The sequence below is a fragment of the Perca flavescens genome, chromosome 10 (genome assembly GCF_004354835.1).
Source record: "Perca flavescens isolate YP-PL-M2 chromosome 10, PFLA_1.0, whole genome shotgun sequence".
Taxonomy (NCBI): Eukaryota; Metazoa; Chordata; class Actinopteri; order Perciformes; family Percidae; genus Perca; species Perca flavescens.
In genome coordinates this window covers 36374970-36396854 of record NC_041340.1, presented here as the reverse complement: position 1 = coordinate 36396854, position 21885 = coordinate 36374970, and the positions used below count along the sequence as shown (strand labels likewise).

The 21885-nt window shown below is 39.8% G+C and overlaps 2 protein-coding genes across 3 annotated transcripts; one reads left to right on the top strand and one right to left on the bottom strand.

Annotated features, from left to right (window-relative positions):
* The first annotated feature begins 6783 nt into the window (after positions 1–6783).
* Positions 6784–19440, top strand: acsl4a (acyl-CoA synthetase long chain family member 4a). Of its 2 annotated transcripts, none has more exons than XM_028588641.1 (15): positions 6784–6867; positions 8502–9052; positions 9140–9317; positions 9442–9551; positions 10128–10266; positions 10372–10522; positions 11264–11387; positions 11555–11626; positions 11792–11931; positions 12021–12193; positions 12283–12357; positions 12921–13109; positions 15645–15759; positions 17836–17993; positions 18192–19440. In XM_028588641.1, the coding sequence occupies exons 2-15, from the start codon at positions 8696–8698 to the stop codon at positions 18347–18349; spliced, it is 2139 nt and encodes a 712-aa protein (XP_028444442.1). In that variant the 5' UTR covers positions 6784–6867; positions 8502–8695; the 3' UTR covers positions 18350–19440. The 2 variants fall into 2 exon arrangements, with proteins under 2 accessions (XP_028444442.1, XP_028444443.1); XM_028588642.1 differs by lacking the exon at positions 6784–6867 and adding an exon at positions 6985–7379.
* On the bottom strand, positions 19345–21705 carry nxt2 (nuclear transport factor 2-like export factor 2). Its single transcript, XM_028588645.1, has 4 exons — positions 21521–21705; positions 21269–21355; positions 19900–20044; positions 19345–19713 (listed from the first exon to the last, which is right to left on the bottom strand). The coding sequence occupies exons 1-4, from the start codon at positions 21533–21535 to the stop codon at positions 19529–19531; spliced, it is 432 nt and encodes a 143-aa protein (XP_028444446.1). The 5' UTR covers positions 21536–21705; the 3' UTR covers positions 19345–19528.
* Positions 21706–21885: the final 180 nt, after the last annotated feature.

Here is a 21885-nt window from a genome sequence, read left to right as displayed (position 1 = left end):
GTGCGGTCATTCCAACTAAGACCATTAAGGTGTAGGCCTATCCAAACAATAAACCGTGGGATGAGAAAAAAGAGAGTCTTCGCTTCAGGAAGCTTACAGAACAGAAAAGACATGCAAAGGAAGGTCAAGGAGCTCTATAAGGCCAGGTGTCAGTACAAGGACGGTACAGAGTACCCCCCTGGCTGTGGGGAATTCAAGGGCTGCATGGACTGGTATAAAGTCGATGGCCAACGCCCCCTTCAAGACAGGGAAAAAATGATTTCATGGAGGACACAGCATCCCGTGCTCTGGCCAACAACTTAAATGAACATTTTACCCGCTTTGAAATAAATGACAGTGACAATGTCTCTGCTTGGCAACAGATTGTAGCCTAATAGACGATGCTGGGATGGAGAGCACTTTGATTATTACGGAGGAGATGGTCCAGCGAGTGTTTGAGAAGACTAATGTGCGGAAGAGTCCGGGGCCGGATAACATTGGAGGCAGAGTGTTGAAGCACTGTGCGGTCCGATTAAGTGGAATTTTCTGTTCTCTCTTCCAGCGCTCAATGGACACTCACTGCTTTGGAAAACAGCAGTCGTGACCCCCCCTTCCCAAAGTCTCCCATCCATCCTCATCCAAGGATTATAGGCCCATCGCTCTCACCTCTCTTAAATCACTTGAGCGGATCATTAAAACACACATCATTAACTCCTGACATGCCCTTGACCCTTTACAATTTGCCTATAGATTTGGGAGGGGGACGGACGATGCCATTGCAGTGCTTTTAAATTATCTGTATACCCACCTGGAGGGTTGTAAAACGTATGCTCGCGTTTTATCAGCATTCAATACAATCCACATACACATTTTAGCAAACAGACTTAGAGACAATTTCCAGCTAAACTCAACATTAATTAAATGGATTTTTGATTTCCTGAGTGGGCGGCCACAAAGAGTAGCCTAAGGGTGGGAAACACATTATCTGTGGTGCGCTTTACCTCAATTGGGACACCACAAGGTAGTGTCCCAGCAAACATTGGTCCGACGGCAACGTTGTGTCCCTGGCCAAAAATAGTCGCGGTAGGACGGCATAAATCGGTAAAAAGATGTTACACAGAACATTTCCTAAAAATGCATTCAGATACATTTGTACATGTCAACAGTTCTGTGGGGTTGCATGTATAATTGTTATTTTGACTTTTAGCTACGTGTACTTCAACATATACCATGTTGTGAATCAGTTGTAAGTGGACGTCCACTAAGTGACGTCCTTTACACGTGCATTTATAGTCCATCATGCCCCTCTATGAAATCAATTGTGATAAAGCTGCGCTAAACCCTTGCATGGTTAATACTGCAATAATTCATTTAATTCTCCAAGTTTTTAAAAGGTTGTGAAGACGTCAAGGCTGTGGATAGTCGTCCACTGACGTCTTTTACACGTCTAGTCAAACAAAACAGAAAAAGAAACACGATTTGTATACAAAGTACATTTACTTTATGTTGTTTAAATAAATTATAATTACACAGTGCCCAGTGTGGTTAAGTGATTGCAAAGCCACTGCATTTTAGTCATTATTTCAACCTGTTGTACCTGATGTATTCTTTGTTTTTTGTTTTTAAATGAATGTATGCATACATGTAAAACATAAATATATCCGGTCACCATTTATGTCGGAGTTGGATGTAATCATTGACATATATAAAATGTAATTGCCATTGACAGGGAAATTGCTGCCAAGATGTAGTAACAAACGATCTCGCGATATTACAAAATCCCGCGATAGGATAGATTATCTCGCGAGATGTTAACGCGTTCTCCCCATAGACCCCGGAGCCAGTAACTTGAACGTTGAACAATTATATACTGTCTATGGAACAATCACGAGGAGAGGAGGAATTGAGTTGTATCGATAATATTATTAAAACTCTACTGTTGGGTAAGTACATTTTGTATTATTAGATTAACGTGCTTGAGTTTTACTTTTTTGATATGAATGAACCGAAAGAAATGATGCCCACATTGTCAACTGAAATGTACTGAGTTTGGCTAAAATTAGCTAGCTAGCAAACGTTAGTAGGCTAAAAGTTACTTTGAACTTATACAACGGTATACCATAGTATAAAGTATGTTTAATGTTACAGTCAAAGTTGTGAAAGTGAATGTTTTAACATTGCATGCAATTGCTACGCTGCACTGTACTGTTAATCGTGATTTTATTTTATTTTTTTACCTTATTTGGTTTTTTTTTTCTAAGGTGAAGTAATCCTACATTTTTTTTCATAGAATGGGTTAGGGATATAGATTTTAGCTTTTTCTAACTTTTCATTCATGAAACTGGTGCAAAATCTTGTTTCATTTTTTTTTTTTTTTATTTAGTAATAGGACCATAAAAATATTTAGACAATAATTCAATGTAATTTTTTTCCTACTGTTTGTTTTGTTTATTATTGTAATATTCTCTTCCCTCAGATGCTGTGAAGAGGTGGAGCCCAAATTCAACTGAATCAGAAATTGATGCGGCTATGGTGGAACACTTGAAACATGCTCCAGGAAGAGTGTGGGGTTATAACAAATAACTTTCCTGGTGTAAATGATGGTGCAAAAAGTTGCTACACAAAGGGAGATATTTGTGACAGTCTTATTGAACTGAACTAAATTAACGGAATTGAGCTAAAACTGAATTTGTTTTGTAATGAACACGTTTTTCCTGTTTCCCGGGTGAATCTGTATTGTATAAACCGTAAAATAAATAAATGTGATTTGGAATTTTGTGGCTTTTTAGTTCATCCCGTTATCTTTATGATCATTTGTAATGAACTACTAAAATGAAAATAAGAACAGTTTATTTTACAGTTTCCTTGTTACATGTAGTTACTGTAATAACTATAAATTAGGCATAATTACATGCAACAAACCTTAACCCTATATTCAGATGCAATTAATTATATTAAGAAATGTATAAGTAAAGTGTTGTTTGATCTACACGTGATTATAACGTGTTATAGACGTTCAGGTATGACTGGACCGATTTTGGACCTTTTTAGAACCTTTGTCAAGTTTAGATGTGTAAACGTCAAGATCGCCGTTCACGATTTAACACAATGGGTGTATGATTGTTTAATATGCAGGCTTATAGCCTACACTTATGCAGAAACACACCTTATAAACATCCAGAAGAAGACTAATTCTGGCGTCCAGGGACGCGCAGAAAAGACGTGGAATTCACGGCCAGAAAAGACGTGGAATTCACGGCCAAGTGACGTCAAAGACGTCGGTTCAACTTTCATTTTGGAACTATTTTTCAACCATGACGGGACGTCTCGGACGGACGTCTTTTCAACGGTCATTAAACGTCCAAATGTTTGCTGGGCGTCTTGTCACCACTGCTCTATATATTGTACACTGACTGTTGTCGCAGTAGTTACCCAGGACGTCATATAATTAAATTTGCAGATGATACTGCTGTGATTAGTTTACTGGAGCGAGATGAAACTGAACATGGTCCAGTGTTGCATTCCTATGGCAATAACCCAATTAAAGAAGGTGTAGGGAGGGGTATGACTGAAGGAATAGATGTGAAGTAGGATAATGTGCAGTATTTTTTATTTTTATTTGATTTATTTATGATATTGTGCAATATACTCCTTTTACTGTATTCTATTTATCGATGTGTTGGATAGGTAGCGCTGTGGATGTTTGGTTCAATGTCTGTGTCGTGGATTATGTGTCAATATGCCTGTACTGTACAACATATTGCCTCTCGGGGACATTCAAGTTTTCTAAGTCTAAGTCTAAGTAGGCTTATCACCAATGTCACCTCCTTCAGCAATAGTGTGACTTAACAGACATTTCATTTGTAAAAAAAAAAATTAATTTAGGGCTCAGTAATTGTAAGTGTAATTTTAATTTACACTTTCAGTTCCTTTCCAGTTTCCTATGATGATCAACATTAATAAATTTGGGCCACTGTTTTTATGTATTAAAAATATTAATATATCTAGGTGGATGTTTATATATTTTTAACAAATTGGCAAATTATTTAACAAATTTAAACTCACTGCAACACATGTTCACATTTAAATGTAAAATTTTAAATGGAATACAACATGTTCTTATGACCAGTAGTATCTTCCTAAAAAACAGTTAATCTCTGTTTGCAAGAGTTAAAAACAGTGTCCTCATTTATGGTCCTATGACCTGAGGGTATAAGCTCCTCCTGAGCTTCTCAGTGCTGGCCTGGTGTAAATATCCTTTAGCCAGGGTAGGGCATCGCTTGCCTATAGGATAGTTATACCAGGCGCTAGTTTGGAAGTCAATAATGGTCCAAAATGCAACTTCCAGCAGTGTGATGAGGACACAAGTCTCCAGCGCACATACACTCAGAATTTCAGTGAAGCAGGAGACATCTCCCGACACCTTGTTCAGAAGATAAACATTTGAAGAAAAATCAAATTTGATTCAGGATTTCAAAATGAGGTAACACACCTCATTGAGTTTCCACTGAAAAATAAAACAATAGAAAGGAAGAAAGAATAATTCTTCAAAAAATACTGCTACTTTTATTTTAAAGTGCCATTTTCATTCCTGGTTGATTAAGAGTTTTTATGTGAGTAAAAACAATGTAACAATTCCTATGAGGAAGTTATTCCTTTTTCCACCCACTTGAGGGCGACATTAGTACTAATTTGAGCAGTACTAATTTGGGCCACTGTTTGTATGTATAAAACATGATATATCTACTTGGATGTTTATCTTTTTTTTTTTTTTTAATTGGCAAATCATTTGACAAATTTAAAATGTACTGCAAGAGAACCCAATGTTACAAATGGAATAAAACAGTTTGTTATGATCAGTAGTATCTTTTTGTGTTCTCAGCTGGTTCTTCTGTCACTGTGGGGGTTATTTACTCTGATGTTAAAAACTAGTTAAAAGTGCAACATTTAAGCTCTGATGATTACTATTGTACACTGTGAGGTTATTGGTGAGCTGAGCTTGACCTCGAGTGGCCTTTACTGACCACTGAGTGGGGTGAGCTTCAAGAGTATTGTAATTGGTTGTCCGCAGCTCAGTGCAGTCTTAGGAAGTGTCCTCATTTAGGATCCTAGTGGCCTGAGGGTAGATGCTCCTCCTGAGCCTCTCAGTGCTGGCCTGGTGTATCTGTTACCTTCTTCCCAACCTTAACAAGGAGAAAAGGCTTGCATTTTGTGACCTTAATACTAATTTGGAAGTCATTAATGGTCCAATATGCAACTTACAGCAGTGTGATGTGGACACTTGAAGTCTCCAGGGCACATATGCTGAGAATTTCTGTGGGGCAGGAGACATCTCCATACATCTTGTCCAGCAGATAAACATTTGAAATGATAAATATTTAGATTCAGGATCTTTTCTGTGAAGGTGAAGAAGTGCATGTCAAGGCCATCAAGGCCATGAGTGATCTCCGTCCTGTGGCTCTCCCCTCTCCCCCGCAGGGCTCTCCCCTCTGCTCTTCATTCTGTACACTGATGACTGCAGGTCCACCCAGCCAACCTTTTTGTAAAGTACGCTGATGACTTCTCCTATCTCTGCTCTCAGGCACCACAGCTCAGCTCTTCATGAGTTTGTAGAGTGATGAGAAAACTCCTGCCAGTAGCGCAACTGGCTTTAGCAGTCATCACCAATATCCATGGGAATCCTGTGGAGATTGTTGCAAAATATAAGTACCTGGGCACAATCTTTGACAACCTGCTGAAATTTGCTTCCAACACAGAGGAGATCCTCAGCAAATCGTGGCAGAGGGAGTATCCCCTGGGGAAGCTCAAGTCCTTTTGAGTCAAGGACATCCTCACACAATTGTACATCATGACGTTCTCTTTCATCTGCTGGTTCCATCAGCCTTCAGAACAGAAACCGCAAATACCGGTAAATAATGATACTCCCTGCCAGAGCCCTCTCCTGTATGCGACCAGTAGATGCTAATGTCAGCGGGCAGGAGCCTACAGGACTCCTCACCAGTCCTGTTCTCTGTGTTTGAGTGGCTCCCCTCAGGAGGCCCCCGCTGCAGGACACTTCTCTTCCTTTCACATGGCTTGGACACAGCTTTTTGCGCTGATCTTTCCTTACATTTATAAAAGGTTTACAGCTTTTTTGCACTATTATAATTCATATCATTTTCTGAATCTCATTTCGGCACTAATATTCCTATATCGTTGTTTTCATAATGGGTAAAGTCTTGTTTTTACTGTCATTCATTTAATTTTCTATTTTATTGTAATGTGTAGCCTTAAGCTTATTTTGCTAAAGTCGTTCTAATCTACGTACTACAAATTGCCCCACGGGGACAAATAGAAGGGTTTGAATTGAATTACAGATGCATTCCTCAAAAGTTCAGGAAGGGATTAAAACGTGACAGAGCGATTTGCATATATTATATTCTACATTTATGTTTCCATTTAGTTTATGTATTTGCGACTTCTGCCTTCCACACATTTATATTACCTTATTTTACATATTGTGTTACATCCCTATATTTTAACTTGCACTATTTTACGTCTTAGATTCTCATGTAGCCTAGTTTTTTTTTTTTTTTTTTTTTTTTGCTGCTTCTGCAATTATAGTAGGCAAAATTTGACAATAAATAATATGAACTTGAATAACCTGACTCTAATAACCACAGAGGAGGCACTTCCTGTATGATGTTTTTCCTCTAGCCGCGGACGTAAGAAGAAAGGGGGGGGGACTAATGGGGGGGCTTCGGGTGCTCATTGGTCCAGAAATATGGAATCAGATGACGTAGTAGTTCCGGGTTTGTAGCTCCTCAGAAAAGGTAACTGTCGGTCATTTCTGGGTATATAGCTCCATCCATGGTGGAGACACGGCTGACCGCTTTATCAGCGCTGGAGGTAAGAATGGCTCAAGCTCTCTCTCTCTCTCTCTCTCTCTCTCTCTCTCTCTCTCTCTCTCTCTCTCTCTCTCATGTCAGTACTGTCTTTATCTGTTTGGAGATGTGTGTTCCGGTTCATTTGTGTGGGAAACGTTGAATTGGGTTAAGCTACATCCTCGGTAGCTAACGTGTATCAACTTGGCGAAGGTTGCTCAATGATACTAGCAACGTGTAGCGGCTTTTGTCATCCTCTCGCCTGGCACCGCGCTCCTCAGCCATTGTCCGATAACCGTTAAATAACCTAGCTAGCTATGTTTGGTTGAATTAGCCTCACAGGTCATCATATTTTTAAGATAGCCAATTCGGATCAAGTCTTATTTTGTGGCTTTAATTTAAATGTAACGTTAGCTTGTTTTGTTTTAAGACGTTTTTTGGACATTAACTTTTGTAGCCTACGTTACGTTATAACTTTAAGCAACCCAGCCCACACTGAGGTGGACATTTCCTGGCATATAATCCTAATTTATATGGGTGAGCAATGAGCAATATCCGTCCAAAATGGCTAACGTTAGGCTACTATTGGCATGGAAATAACAAATTCATATCTGTATGACTGTGTAACACGCGTTACCATTCTGATAAGGTTACACCAGGTTGGGTTTATTACACCATGCCATCCTCGAGAGACGCGCGTGTTTCTCCAGGCATGTACCGGCGTTTGGCTAATCAAATGGTTGGAATTGTTGTAGTTAATTCAGTTCTTCTAGACTAGACAAAAACTAGAAAGACTAGCTAGTCAATGAACAGTGATTTACAGCTGCTTAATGATTGGCTATGGAAGGGAGTAGCCATGCTGTTATTACACACAATGTTTTCTGGTTTACTTTTAGTTCGTTTCAGTGAACTGTAAAGCAAAGCATGACTGGCAGACGTTGAAGCTACACCAAACCCCTACTAAACTACAAAAGATAGTGGTGATCACAATGAGATCTACAGTGAGGAGCCTGATTCGGCTGCCAATCTCACGGTCCAACCGCATTGTCTTGTGTCGTCTCATTAACTATTCCTTCTCGGAGTAACAGCTGATTGTGGCGCACCTTCATATCTCTCTCTCTCTCTCTCTCTCTCTCTCTCTCTCTCTCTCTCTCTCTCGCGCCCGCCCCTTCACTGAGAAACAGCTGATCTCAGCCAGGGCCCAATGCGGTGTCGCTTGCCAATGTCCTGACATCTGCCTGCCTGGCACCTGTCTGACGCTTTCCACCGAGGGGCCAGTGCCACTCGGAGGATCTCGGCAAAAGATCTTGCATTCAAACGTAGCATCCCAATCTCTATTTACCTTCTGGAGTACCGCCAGATTTTCCTCTTCGGATATACATGTGTGTGACGTAGATTGGAGCTATGATTCCCTGAAATGTGAATCACACACTGTGTAAAAGTGAGGCCTTCAGGGTAGGGAGGGGTGGTTACATCAGTGCATTACTGACTTTTTATTTATCATAAATAGTACAACTTCCTCTTCCACACAGCCGTTGGCACATAACTGATATAATCCTGACTTTGTTTTTGGCTCTGACTTTTGACTTGTAAAATGCTTTGATTCATTATTTTTTTTTTTTCTGATGGTATTTTCTCTTTCTTTTGTTCCAACTTTAGGTATAACATTTTAGGGACAGTGGACCAGAATGTTTTCATTCTAGAGTTGTGGGATTCTAAACATTGTCGACTCTGGGGGATTTTCTCTTTCTGAAGCGTCCCGTCTGACACACCTCAAACATCTTTTGGATCTACACACCATTAAAAAGTAGACTGCATAGTTCCCTTTCACACACACTCTTCCAGAGAACAGTATGGGTCTCCAATCAGACTATTCCCTCCAATCTATCCTCTTATTTCCAATCCACCTTTTGGTATGGCTGTACTCCACCCTGTCCTTCCTTCCCTGGTACTACATCACTGGTGCCGGGGAAAGAAAAGCTCTGTCCAAGCGCATAAAGGCCCGTTCCACTTCAGGCCACGCAGAAGGACCATACCGCTCTGTCGACCACTTTGATTCCTTGGCCACGGAGGACATCCCGGGGAAGGACACGCTGGATAAGCTGTTCAAGCATGCTGTGCAGCGCTTTGGCCAAGCAGATTGTCTCGGCACCAGAGATATATTGAGTAGAGAGAATGAGATTCAACCCAGCGGTAAAGTATTCAAAAAGGTAAGGATTCCCATTACTATAATCTTTTTGGGGGGAGGGATGCTTGTGAGGACAAAGATGTCTGATGCTGACTCTTTCCCTTGCTAGCTGATCCTGGGGGAGTATAGATGGCTCTCCTACAATGAAGTGGACACTGCAGTCAGTGAGTTTGGCAGTGGACTGGCAGCTCTGGGGCAGCAGCCCAAAAGCACTATTGCAATCTTTTGTGAAACCAGAGCAGAGTGGATGATCACTGCCCAGGCATGCTTCAGGCGCAACTTTCCATGTAAGTATGCTACAGTTTTGTATAGTACAGTGCAAGATGGCATGTCACAAAGTGTGAATAATGTTATAACCGCTGTTTAAGTGTTCTGTATGTTTTAACTCTGAGTGTTTTCTATTCGTAACAGTGGTGACATTCTATGCCACGCTTGGAGAAGATGCTATTGCATTTGGACTGAATGAGACTGGAGTTACACATCTAGTTACCAGTGGGGAACTGCTTGAGACTAAACTGAAAGTGAGTTAATCCATTACAGCGCACAATCAGAACAACTCCCTCTGATTTTAAAAAAGAAGCAATGATCAAGCTATGGTCTGTATGTATGTATGTATGTATGTATGTATATATGTGTGTGTGTGTAGCTCCAAATTATCATCAGGTGACACACACTAAACACATAATTTCATTAAAGTTGGCATGCAGATTTGCAGCCACATTAATGAATGAATGAACATAGTATGTGTTGAGATGTATTTGAAGTTGGAAACATTATAGTCTGACTGGTGCTCAGTCTTACTGCATAATTGAATTATGAAGCATTAAGTGCAACAAAATGTGGACCGTGTCAGGACTGATAAGTGTTGATGATAAGGAAATTAAAGACTGTGAAGTTTAGTAAATTATTTTCCATAAATATGGTACATCTTTAACAACTTATTTTAACTTCTTCCAGTAGATTGATTTAATAGGTCAGGTTGCCGGCCATTGTAAAGATTGTCAGCGAATGTGGAGCTAGAAATCATTCTTATTTTTAAAAGGAAATCATGTGATTGGGCATCCTGTTGTAATTGCATCTTTGTCCTCTCTGTCCAGAATGTGCTTCCACAGATCCCAAAACTAAAGCATGTGATCTACGTGGACCAGAGGAAAATTAGCACAGAAGGCTACCCAGCTGGACTATCCACCCACAGCATGCAGGCTGTACGAGAGCTGGGCGCTCTGCCTGAGAATAGTGTGTATTTGTCTGACTCACCTTGGTTGTGCTTCTTTGTCAAACTCTGGGGTGAAAAGCCTCACACATACTGTATAAGACAATAACTGTTTGTTTGTGTTGCAGTGGAGAGGGCCATTGTGAAGCCCCTGCCCTCTGATCTGGCCGTGGTGATGTACACCAGCGGTTCCACAGGCAGACCCAAAGGAGTCATGATTGTCCACAGTAACATAACCGCAGGAATGACAGGCCAGTGTCAACGCATCCCTGGACTCGGGTGAGTTTCAGTGTTGGTCAGTATAAATGCGTTTAGTAGGGCTGCTCGATTTTGGAAAAAATAGTACTCACGATTATTTAACTTGTTACTCATTGACTTTTGGAAATATGTTGCAAATGTTGAACTGGTAAGAAGTTAAACAAATCAACATGAATAAAAACACCTAGAACTTAGAAATGTCCTTTTTAATACCTTTTTTCCATTTGAACATTTTTTTTTCCCCAGTCAGAACACAAGACAAAATAAGAGTTTACTTGCAAAACGTAAAGTGCAAAATAATCGTTTTCTCGATTATTCTGCTTTTGTGATCATTAGGAGCTGTAATCGCGATTTCAAATTTTGATTAATTGCACAGCCCGAACAACTAATATAGTACTAGTTGATCTTTTTTTTTTTTTTATCATTCTCCAACCAGGGTTCAAATGTCTTCACAGCTCTTACTGAATAGCACATCTCTCCAGTGTTCTTTTGTCTTTTTCAACTAAAACATTGAAAGTGCCAAGTAGATAACTGTAGAATGTTCCATATAAATGTGTGCTGGGACGGGCTTCCACCAGTTATCTAGAGGTGTATACGGGGATGGATGGTGCATTTTTGAGACTGTGCCATCTAAATTCACAAGCTGTGAACTAAGGAACACTCAAAGGTGTTTAGTGCGATCACTGGAAAGAGAAACCGAAAACCTGTCGGAGCTGCTCCCTGGCCCTAACCTTTACTTCTTCTCTTCCTGTGTTGTGGCAGGCCTAATGATACTTACATCGGCTATCTGCCCCTGGCTCATGTTCTTGAAATGACTGCTGAAATCTCCTGTGTCACATATGGCTGTCGGATCGGCTACTCTTCCCCCCAGACACTTTCAGACCAGGTAATACCCAGCACCAACACCAGGTTGGACCACCTATTGCAATATATCTGTCATGCTATATTTCTTAATAACATACCAGGGTGTGGTTACCAATACGTGTCTACATTGTTGCCAGTGTCTTAATCACTGTTTCTGTCTAATGTAATCAGTGTTTTTGTTCCCTTTAGTCCACTAAGATAAAGAAAGGAAGTAAAGGAGACTGCTCTGTGCTCCAACCCACCCTGATGGCAGCTGTGCCAGTAAGTAACCTGCTTTATATTCTTCTACCTGTCCATCTCTCTCTACCCTGTTCTCCCTCTCTCTTGTTTCCCTCCACTCTCTGTTTGCTCAGTTTTACACACAATCGTTTTTTAACCTACTTATCACCAAATGTATAAATTAAATCATTGTTTTCACCTTAAAAGGAAATTCTGGATCGCATCAACAAGAATGTGATGAGCAAAGTGCAGGAAATGAGTTTCATTCAGAAGACGCTGTTTACACTGGGCTACAAATATAAACTGGAGCAGATCAAGAGGGGCTATGACGCACCGCTCTGCAATGCGTAAGAAACCTAAAAATCTCTCCTTCAGTGCCCTTTTAGAAATGTGTTTATGGTGTTCAACTTCAAATAAAACACACATGTCTTTTCAGCCTGTTATTCCAGAAAGTGAAGAAACTTCTGGGAGGACGGGTGAGGATGATGTTGTCTGGAGGAGCCCCCCTGTCCTCGGCCACTCAGAGATTCATGAATGTATGTTTCTGTTGTCCAGTGGGTCAGGGCTATGGCCTTACTGAAACCTGTGGAGCAGGCACCATCACAGAGGGTAAGATGAGATGTAAAGGGTTGAAGGGGTGTAAATATAAGAATGAATAATAATGTTATTAAGGTATTGTGTCTTACTATACATTACAGTTATGGACAACAGCACTGGTCGTGTTGGAGCTCCTCTTTTTTGCTGTGAGCTCAGACTCCGGGACTGGGCTGAAGGTATGGTTGAAAACCTGTTGGTACATGCTGTACATACAGTGCCGACTGAAAAGTATTTCTAATTACAGGCAGAGTTTTCCCTAGCCTTATGTGTGTGTATTTGGCGGGGGTTTAGGCCTCATTCCTCAAGTTTTTTTTTCAATTAAAAAAAAAAAGAAGAAAAAAAAACAGCAATTTCCCCACACATTTTTGTGTCTCTTTGTGAGTTTTTGTGTCTATTTGTAGTTGTGTTGTGTCAGTTTTTGTTCATTTTAGTTTTCTTTGGGGTTGTTTTGTGTCTCTTTTTCACATCATTTTTTTTATTATTATTATATTGGTGTCTAAAATGTTGGAAAAGCTAAAGAAGATAATATATATAAATAACACTCAAAAACCTTAAGAAAACTTACTAAAGAAGTCCATCTCCAATCATCAGATCTGAGAAAAGTCTTAGTTCCATTCATTCGGCTTAGGTGCTGCCCAAAACGGCTCGGGTGCTGCACCTTAACCTTTTTAATGGCAGCGGAAACCCTGACCGAGTCATTCTATTTCATTTTACTGCTTTGTTTGCCACTTTCTCTCAGGGGGCTACACCAGCAAAGACAAGCCAAACCCAAGAGGGGAGATCCTGATTGGTGGTCCCAATGTAACCATGGGTTACTACAGGAATGAAAGCAACGATCAGGACTTTTTTGTGGACGAAAAGGGTCAGAGATGGTTCTGCACCGGAGATGTAGGAGAGATTTACCCAGATGGCTGTCTACAAATAGTGGGTGTGTATATTTGTTCTCTGTCCATCATTTTATTTTTCAATTTATACAGTTACATATCCAATCTTGGCCTTAAAAAGAATGGTACATAACCCAGATACTAGACTCGGATGACGGCTAATCATACCAACAGACGAAAGAAAGAGGGGAAAAAAAAAAAAGATAAAACAATACTAACATAGATTATCATCCTCCATGATATAATTACAATAACAATGAAATGTTAATAGCCATGTGGACTTTACCCTTTGGGGATCATCTCCTCCCAAAGTTGCAAAACCTTTGAATAGGATTTCAGCATAGTCGTCTCCAATAAAACCGATAACCGCAGCCTGTTGCACCAGCTGTAAGTTCACACTAAACGGTACGTTGAAAGGGTTGAAACTAAATATCATAATAGAAATCCAAAGGGTGGATATCCAAAGAGTGTAATCATAAAAAATATAAAACATTTTTATTTTTATGGGTATAATATAACAGCTGGTCGCCCCTCCTCATCCTCCAAGTTATCCCACCTTTACACCTAAGAGCGAGGTGTAAGATTTAGGTTGTAACTTAATGCCTACGTTGGAACTATTTCAGCTGGTGCAACCCTCAAAATGTTATTAGCGCTTAAACTCCGACCTGAATTAGAACATACGTTTAAAGTAGTCTACGTTTGAACTAACCCATAGCTGGTGGAACCAAGTGAGGGCTTCAGACCGAGAAAAAGCCATTCATGTCTCCTTGGAGAACGTGTGAGCCTTCCCAATGGGCCAATTGTTTGTCATTCTTTTCTATCTTTTTAGTTCAGGTGAGGCAGTGTGTAGGCCTAAGATACACTGTTGGGCACATGTGTCAAACTCAAGGCCCACGGGCCAAATCCGGCCCCTTGCAGATTTAGATCCGGCCCGTATATCAATTTGGGTTCACAATCAATTTTGGCCCGCGTAGTTGTGCGCCAAACCAAAAACACAGAAAAGTGTTTTTTAAAATGCAATTCTCTGACATTCAAAGCAGAATATGGCATAATTGCTGACAGAGACTCAGAAATTCCCCCAGAAGTAGAGAGTTTTCATATTCAGGCTGTGAAACAGGTTGTTGTTTAAAAAAAAAAAAATGTATCATTGTTTTGCTTGATTTGCTAAATTCTACGATGGCTAAGGAACTCTTTTGATGACTTTTGTAGGGTTTCATGTCAGCAAAAATGCAAAAAAAAGCAACAAATTTACAAAAAAGGTGACAAATGTCTGAGAAAGCCACAAAAATGAGGAAAAAAGCTACCAAAATAAAAAGTGACATGCAGTAACAAAAGCACGTCAATAAACTCCATGTCCGGCCCTTGGTGTGATTCTCTTTTTCCAGTGTGGCCCTTTGGGGAAAATGAGTTTGACCCCCCTGTTGTAGGGGATTAAGTAACCTCAATAGGACAGTGTATTATGGATGATACTGCTGTGTTGGAAACCGTTCCCTTTCACAGAGATAGTGCACTATATAGTGTGTTCGCCATTTTGTAGTGGTGTTTGAATTCTCTGCGGTTAATTTCATTCACTATATACCCACAATGCACTGCTAATTTGAGTGTACATACCATGTACCCTACATTTTACTCTTGTATACCACAATGCAATGCGGCCATGTTTTCCCGGAGGAGAAGAAGCAGAAGTCACCAAGAAAACTGAAAAGGAAAAATGGAGCGGGCTTTCATTTCTAAACAGTGGACATGTGACATGCAACATATATTGTATACAACTTTTTACTATCCTCCTGGGTGCTGTTTGTTTCAGGGGCGTATTAGAGGTATTTTAGTTTCGGTTTGTTTACTGATGCTGGGTGCGACCGCCTCCCGTCACACAAACAACAGACTCATTTCCTGACGCAAGTCACGCAACGATGTGTTTTCAGGGAGTGTCCAAAATCTGGTTTGGTCATTCCCTATATAGTTCACTATTTAATAAACACTATATAGGGCCTAGGGAGTGAGCAAATGAGGAAACTGTTTCCAACACAGCTTTGGTGTCCAATTTCACCCCCAAATTTTAGAATTTCTGGACAGAGCCACACTAAATTCACATAGGTGCCTGGTTGCACCTTACACATACAAAGAACAGAACAGAAGAGAGTCTTTGTCATACACAGATACAGAGTAGTTTGTAATTTATTTATAATCTTAAACTGCATTACAATAGTCAATTACAATCAATTACATTGCACAAATCCGTATTAAATACTCTAAATACTTTGTATAGTTCTGGTGGAAAGCTGTCAGGGCCAGCAGCTTTCCCCGAGGGAATGTCTTCAACAGCATCATCCTTTATCTATGCAAATGTTGTTAACTTATTTAAACCCTGTCTGTGTATTGGCCGTCTTACTTTTTCCATTTTACTTAGTCCCATAGCTGTCATCTGATACTGTTTGCAAAAGTCACACTATACAATTTTATTTTTTTTAAAGACTGATCTCCAGTCAATGTGGTTGTAACTTCTAACAGGCAAGCTGTTTGTGCTTGATCACAGAGAACTATTGTAAACAGATTTATTTTTTTCTATTCTCATAAAGACCGCAAGAAAGACTTGGTCAAACTGCAGGCTGGAGAGTATGTATCTCTTGGTAAAGTCGAGTCGGCTCTGAAAAACTGCTCTATCATAGACAACATCTGCGCTTACGCAAACAGGTGAGTAAGTTGCCTTCATTTAAAGGAAATGGGATTTGAGTTTATTCCATATCCATTTGTAGGAATACATGTGCAAAGCATTTCAAGTTACTGAAAACATCAAATTATAACAAAAAAGTCACTGTTGATTTTTCACGCTAACCTCCAGATGCCAGGGCGGTTCAGTTGAATGCAAATAACGTCTGTGACTAGAGACCTACAGGTTAGGAATCATGTGAAATCCTTTCTTCCAGATAAACTTGATCTGTGTCTCAGGTTGAGAATGAGGTCAATCACATTTCCCACTTCTACAAAATCTCTAAATACCTTCTAGAGGCATAAAGCAAGCTTGGTAAGAAGATTTAGGTGTGGAGCGACCTCTAGCTCACCCAGTAAGAGCGTTCGCACCATGTTGGCTGGGGTTTGGGGGTTGTTGTTAAGACAGACCTGCCCCCACTGCTTAAAAGAAAATCCTAAAGGAAACACTGTAATGCTAACAATTAATCAAGATATTAAACCAATAGTAGTTTCTCATGTTTCCCAGTTCATATGTTGACCTTTAGGTCACAATCCCACTCATTTCATTTTTCCCTTATTCAACCAACATTTCAACTGCATTCATGTTTCTCTTCAGCTGACATTTGAACTCTAACCTTAAAGGAACACGCCAACTTATTGGGAATTTAGCTTATTCACTGTAACCCCCAGAGTAAGACAAGTCGATACATACCCTTCTCATCTCGGTGCGTAAAGGAGAATATAAAGATATTCTTCCGCCTGAGAATATAGTTCCCGGTTTGTTTACAGTTAGAAGATGGCTGTGTCTCATGTTACGTTGTTTTTTGTACACGCTGTGACTCTACAAATCACAACATGTAAATAGGAACATGTTGGCGTTATTTTGTCACTTTTGTCACAATTCGGAGCAGTAGGCTAGTTGGAACCAGTTACCTGCAGGATCTGTGCTAGGCTAAGCTAATGCTGGAGCCGTCAGACAGCGTTACAGCACGCACGGAGATGAGAAGGGTATGTACCGACTTGTCTAACTCTGGGGGTTACGGTGAATAAGCTAAATTCCCAATAAGTCGGCGTGTTCCTTTAATATGCTTAGCCCATTTTTCCACCGTGCGTGTCTGCGCTGCGTTCCGGAAGCGCTGCGAACCCCGCGAGCAATCGCTGCCATTCAAGTGAATGCTTGATATTCCACCAGCCGCGCTGCGTTCCACAAGCGTCTCTCGGCTCCGCTAAAGATACGTCTATTTTCACGCAAGCCGTGGGGTGTTCCGACAGCCAGTCAGGAAGTTAAATAGCGAGAGCATCCAGTCATTTTGCCAACACCATGGACAGCGACAAGAGATTCATCTTGGAGGTGGAAAAACATAATACGTCGTCGCAGATCTTTTTCATCAGGACAACACCAGAAAAGGGAAGCATGGACTTTGATTACAGGAGTGCTCGGACTGGAAGGTAGAGAATAGTTTAATAAGCACCTGATTGTTCTGTAAAGTTCTTGTAGAGACAATAAAATCTGTGAGTCGGGCAGCAAGACGCTCCGCTTCCGAGACGCTCCCGGGGTGGTGTGGCGTGCGGCAGAGGACGGAACAAAACCGCAGTGCAGCCGGAACGCAGAACAGACCCGCCCTGTGGAAAATCAGTTTTCAGGTCTCAGGTCTTCACCTCTGAATAACAAAAGACTTTTTCAGCCCCTATACGTTTAACAACACTTAATTTACTTAAACTGCTTTTAATATGGCACTTCAACAGACATATTTCAGTTCATACACTGGAACAGTCACTAAAGTCTTTCAGGACTTTACCTTCAACTGTACCACCTACTGCTTGAACTTTAACTGAATATACAACTTCTTTGAGCACTTTCACTTCAACTTTGGTCATTCAGTGCCTACGGTTCCAAATCCAGCTTATTTCATAACCTCCTTTTTATAACTATATCAACTTTCAGTTTTTTATTTTGAATGCCACTTCAACTGTTTGAACTATTTTAAATGTTTCAACTGCAAATGTCTGGCAGCGAGCACACATAGGTTTCTCTCTGAAGCATTTTGTCGACCTTCTTTCTATTGTTCATCCTTTCAGTGAACAGAACTACGTGATCAGCTTTGTGGTTCCCAACCAGAAAAGGATGACACAACTGGCCAATCAGAGCGGCATAGTGGGGGAATGGGAGGAGATCTGCACTCACCCCGACATGGAAAGAGAGGTTCTGAATGAGATCAAGAAGGTTGCTGCCAACAGTAAGATTTATGATATTGTGATATGGCTTTACAAAACACTTTTATGCATACTTCTTTCTTCTGCTCTTATCCCCACCTATACATATTATGTATGCTATGTATCAATATTTTAGGAGAAAAAGCAGTATTCATTGTACTATACTGTGATCAATGTGGGTAAGAATCACTGTTCTTCCTCTTCACTTTTCATCCATCTAGATAAACTCCAACAATTTGAGATTCCAGTGAAGGTACATCTGAGTCCAGAGCCGTGGACCCCCGAGACAGGTCTGGTCACAGACGCGTTCAAGCTGAAGAGGAAAGAGCTGAAGAACCACTATCTCCACCACATCGAGAGAATGTATGGGGGCAAATAACTTTGCTCACCGTCACCCAAGAGTCTCAATTGTATCCATAACCACTGTAAAAAATCTCCTGGTACCTAATCGGATTTTTAATGCCGATTGTGTACCATGGGCGTCCAAATGAAAATGTCTTGAACAGAAAAGCTGAAGCTGTTGATAGTTTTAGTTGTTGATCCACATGTGCTGCTTTCTATTCTTGTGTGTAGTTTTTGATTGTTAAAGAAACGCACAAGTGGCCACTCTTATGTCATAAAAAGGGTCCGAGAACATTACAGCACTCAAATGCGATCCACTTTAATCTGCTGGCACTCTGTTTGTAGCTGATCAGAAGTACCACTGTCCTCCATATGTTGCCAATGCTCTGCTTTACTTCCATTGAAAATTGTAACTGTAATCATCAGAGTACTGATGTCACTGTCTTTCAGTCTGCAGTACTTGTGTAGTCAACCAGTAAGTAGGTGGCAAATAAATAAATAAAAATGGCTTAACTGCCATGTTATGTTTACTTGAGGAAAAATATCCACACGCAGATACACTGACATGATCATATAGATCATGTCCACTAAACCACCCACTTCTTTTCTTTTAACGTTTTATTTATAATTTTGTTATTGTGTCAATTTATTCAGAAAGTAAGACCAAAATGTGTGAATATAAATGACTCAGGAAGATAAGCAAATGTTTTAATATATGAAATTGTCAAATAGTTGGTTGCTTGTATAAAAAGCCCTTTTGTCAAAATTCTTGTTGGCACCTTATTTAAGAGCAAGCATGCCTAAAATGCTTATCAGCATAATGCTTACCAGCATTAGCTAGTCTGAAATGGCAGTAATGCTGTGCGTAATATACCTCAGTTAACGGGTTAACGTACAGTTTGGTATTTTAAGGTTATTTGAAGTGGAGTCCGTTCATTTTAAAAGGAAGAGGTTTTTTCATATATTTTTTTTCAAGTGTTGTCAAGTTAATGGATTTGCATAATTAAAACCTGACAGTCGCTTTACAGTTGGTTGTTTGGTGATCCTATTTGTATTTATTATCATGCATCATTATGATCACATGCCTTGTTCAACATTTAAAGAGTAAACTTTTTTTTGTATTATTGGTGTATGGTGTTTTTATTTTATTACAAAAAAGAAAAGAAAAACTAACTCATCTAGTGTTCATACATTTTAGAGGGGAATGGGGAGAGCCTCAGCTATTCCAGTCTTGAAATCGGAAACAGTCACTAGCAATCTTCCAAACGGGCTGGTCGTTGTTGGGTGTAGCCTGAGCTGTCAGAAGAAAGTTCTGGTTGAAGAAACGCTGTTTGTTCCCCTCAAACTTGACTGTCCCACCAGTCACCACGAGCAGTGTAGTCTGGCCTTGGGTTGCTTGCTCTGTGAATGAAGAAAGGCTAGATTAATGCTGGATTAGAGCATCTTCACTCAAAGAACATTGCATGTTTAAATTAATAGCCTAGATATTTTCCCACTTTAATTCGACACCATTTTAATGCTCTGCTTCTAGGAACATTTGAGAATTACCTAGAGCACTTTAATAGGTTTGGAGTTTGCCCCACTAACCGTGAACTGGCTGACAATCCAGTGTTTGAACTTGGAACTCGCTCGAAGGCAACGACTCAAAAAACTCGCCCAGAGCATGCTGTCCTGACACCACGTTCCCATTCCACACCAAAGTCGCTTTGTCCAGGTAAAGCCGGGTCAAGTTCTGAGAAATAGGAGCCAGTTAGTAAAGACCGTTAAGAACAACATTAACATCAACCAAAATCAGAAAACCGTAGGACTGGGTATCGCCAATCGTTTCCCAAATCGATTCCGATCACAAGGTCCTGATTCAATTCCATATCAATTAGGGTAAGGAAATATCAGTTACAATACCAATTTTGCTTGGATATAATAATAAAAAAAAAAAAAGACTAAATAAATGAAAAACCAGTAATTTTTACTACTGCCATTCTGCAATCCACTAAGCACTTGCTGCTCTTTAAATACTTTTATATTTATTTATCACATTTTTATCCTACTGAACGTCCTTGTCTTGTGTTTGTTTTTTATGTTGGAATGCATCACTTGATTGTCACAACTAATTTCATGGTACTCTTATGCAATGACAATAAAGACGATGTATGATGTAAATTGTATGAGCAAGAAACAACCCTCAAATATGTTCTAATAATGCACCAAGTTATTGTTTACATTAAGAATTGAACCCAATTTTTTTGTTTAAAGTACTTTTTAGTAGGGCTGCACAATATATAGTTTTTTTTTTATCGTTATCGCAATACCAACTGGCGCAATATACATATAGCGAAAGGCTGTGACATGTCGCGATAAACACATTTGTTTGTGTTGGTTGGAAGAAAATATCAGTAACGAAAGGGATTCTTTTTTTAGTGCTGCCTTTTTATATTCAATTCAATGTTTAATTTGTTCCATAAAAGAATGTTGGAAATTATTTCCTTTCATTTCTTTTAAATTAAACTTTTAATGTTTATTCATCGGAAGTAATCGCACATGTATATTTTCCTCATATCATGCAGCCCTACTTTTTTTTTTTTTTTTCTTTGGATAAGCATCCCTTCCCGCGACCCGACACCGGATAAGCGGACGAAGATGGATGGATGGATGGATGAAAGCATCCCTTAAATGTGATGTGTGTTGTTTGGGACATTTTATATTTGAAAAGTAAAGTTGTCACTGCTCTCTGGTGACCAAACTAACTTAGTTATGTAATGGCGACACTGTAACGTTACCTCAAACATATTTTTGACAATTTGGGACTGCAATTTCTTATCTGATATAAACGCCATACCGATATATCGGTGTACCTAAATATCACGGTACTATAACCGTTGTATCTGTCAAATACAAATACACGAGTAACGTAACGTTACTCAAGTTTTCCAATTCAGAGAACAAAACAATCACTCACCCTCCTTTTTTTATCCACGCAGTCGTAATAAATGTTGACAAATTCTTCGGAATATCTGCATGACTGGTCGGCATGGGTCCTGAAATCCTGGTGATGTGACAATCACGTATTAAATGCTGATCAAGATAATTCAAAGTTAAGGTATCAATATCAATGTAAAACGCGCACGTTGGAAACCAGCTAACGTGAGCTAGCAAAACTACGCGTTAGCTAGCTGGCTGATTAACGTTACAGCAAAAGTTTCAAACTCACCAACGTGTTTGCCATAAGTACAGCTATAAGGATCAGAACAATACTAAATATACTGACTGCTATCAGATACGAGAGGGGAAAATATTCTCAAGCATTAATTTAAGAGTCTTTTCCTTTTCTTTCACTGTTCATTAAGCAGCCAATGCAGCCACTTTGACGCATGTATTACTTCCTGTAGGCACCAACTATATCTACCAAAGCAAAATGTTTGTATGTTCATTCAAATGCAGTGAAGGCCTCTGAATCACTTACCACATCTTCTATCTGTCAAGGAATTCAAATTGAATAATAACTGAATGAATAATAGAACAACATGGCAAGTCAGTCTCATTTTTGTAAGGTGATGCCACTGATAGTATTTTAAT

Coding starts and splice junctions, on each gene's coding strand:
- acsl4a (XM_028588641.1), top strand. CDS start 8,696: ATGGGTCTCCAATCAGACTATTCCCTCCAATCTATCCTCTTATTTCCA. Junction 9,318..9,441: donor CTTCAGGCGCAACTTTCCAT/GTAAGTATGCTA, acceptor TATTCGTAACAG/TGGTGACATTCTATGCCACG. Junction 12,358..12,920: donor ACTCCGGGACTGGGCTGAAG/GTATGGTTGAAA, acceptor ACTTTCTCTCAG/GGGGCTACACCAGCAAAGAC.
- nxt2 (XM_028588645.1), bottom strand. Junction 20,045..21,268: donor GCGTGGATAAAAAAAGGAGG/GTGAGTGATTGT, acceptor CCTATTTCTCAG/AACTTGACCCGGCTTTACCT. Junction 19,714..19,899: donor GGATTGTCAGCCAGTTCACG/GTTAGTGGGGCA, acceptor CTTCATTCACAG/AGCAAGCAACCCAAGGCCAG.